The 1642-nt window shown below is 54.5% G+C and overlaps 1 protein-coding gene across 1 annotated transcript in view; it reads right to left on the bottom strand.

Annotated features, from left to right (window-relative positions):
* Smyd3 (SET and MYND domain containing 3) overlaps window positions 1–1249 on the bottom strand; it is a 698868-nt gene extending 697619 nt beyond the window's left edge. The window contains exon 1 of the mRNA XM_008849150.3: window positions 999–1249. Coding sequence (XP_008847372.2) covers window positions 999–1249 — 251 coding nt within the window. The remainder of the gene's footprint in view (window positions 1–998) is intronic.
* Between the last annotated feature and the right edge of the window lie 393 nt (window positions 1250–1642).

Here is a 1642-nt window from a genome sequence, read left to right as displayed (position 1 = left end):
GAAGGAAGGGAGGGAGGGAGGGAGGGAGGGAGGGAAGGAAGGAAGGAAGGAAGGAAGGAAGGAAGGAAGGAAGGAAGGAAGGAAGGAAAGCAAGCAGGTGGGTGTGGTGGCACATGCCTTTAATCCCAGCACTCAGGAGGGAGAGGCAGGTGGATCTCAGTGAGTTCAAGGCCAGCCTGGTCTACATAGTAAGTTCCAGGCCAGCTGGGGCTACAGGGAGACCCTGTCTCAAAAAGACCAAAAACAAAAGCAAACTAGGACACACCTCAATCAGACTGACAGGCTGGAGAGGCAGTCATGTACAAAAACTAACCCATCCATCTCAAACAGAATACAATTTCTATGGCTACACATGTATGTCTTACAACTACATAAATTGCAAAGCACTTTACAGGGACACTGTGCTTCCTGACTTCTTAAACATAGTAACAAACTCCTGTATTTCCAACGGTGGTGAGTGCTGCATGTGCCTGCGCAGCCACTGTACAGCGAAGCACACTGTGAATCCTAGATAACCTACGCTAATAGAGTACGCTATTTGCATGTCTACATCTACCCGGTATTACACTAACCCTCATTTGACCTGCTTCATAAGGATGTCTCCATTCATCTTCCTATCCCCAAGTCACACAAAACCCGGACCATGCAACTGCACCATGCACACCAGGCTTCTCCCGCGTCCTGCAAGCCAGGTTCTTTCCCGGCGGTGCCATACTTGCACATCGCTGCCTCTCCAGACACCAACCACCCCTGCGGCTCAGGATCTCCACAACCTACCAAGCTCGCCGCACAGGTACGGCTATTTGGTTCCCCAGGAAAATTATCCACGACCCAAAGCTTCTGCTTCCCCCACAGCACCGCCCCAAGTCCTAATGCAGCCCTGGGTGCCGGATGGCGGGGGACGAGGGGCGCAGGCAGTCTGGGGACATCCGCCGAGGGGCCCGACACCCGCGTCCCCAGAGCCCGACCCACAGGCCGCAGACGCGCTGCGAACCTACCCGAGAAGGCAGCGGTCGCAGACGACGCCACGACTCCCCTTGCACACGGTGTAGGCCAAGGGGTCGGAGCGGAAGAGCAGCTCCCCGGGCCGCAGCTGGGCTACCGCGCGCAGTCCGTTGCCCCTGTCCGCCGTCGTGAACTTTTCCACCTTCAGCGCCTCCATCCTGCCGGCTCTGCACCTCAGACCCGAACCGAGTCCCTCAGGTGCCGTCTCGCGGCTGCCAGGACCCCGCGCGCGTGTCCTGCGCATGCGTACAGCCAAGGGGCGGGCGCGCAGGCTCCCTCTGAGCATGCTCAGCAAGGTCGTGCGCCTACTGCCTTGCCTTCCAATTTATATTACGTTAAATTGAATGCACAGGGAGAAGTTAAGGGGTTGGACAGGTGGCTCAGCGGTTAAGAGCACTGGCTGCTCTTGCAGAGAACCTGGGTTCTATTCCCAGCATCCACATTGCGGCTAACGACCGTCCGTAACTCCGGTTCCGTCACCTTCTTTGGATCTGCATGTGCATTGCACGCCACAGGTACACTTACACATACAGGCAATACACTCATATTTTTTAATTAAATAAATAAGTAATAAATAAAATAATTTTTGAAAAGTTGATAAAGCAGTGACCACCTACATCAACTACCTACATCAATT

Source organism: Nannospalax galili, unplaced genomic scaffold, assembly GCF_000622305.1.
Source record: "Nannospalax galili isolate Female #2095 unplaced genomic scaffold, S.galili_v1.0 scaffold543, whole genome shotgun sequence".
In the NCBI taxonomy this organism is placed as follows: Eukaryota; Metazoa; Chordata; class Mammalia; order Rodentia; family Spalacidae; genus Nannospalax; species Nannospalax galili.
This window is presented reverse-complemented; position numbering and strand designations above follow the sequence as displayed.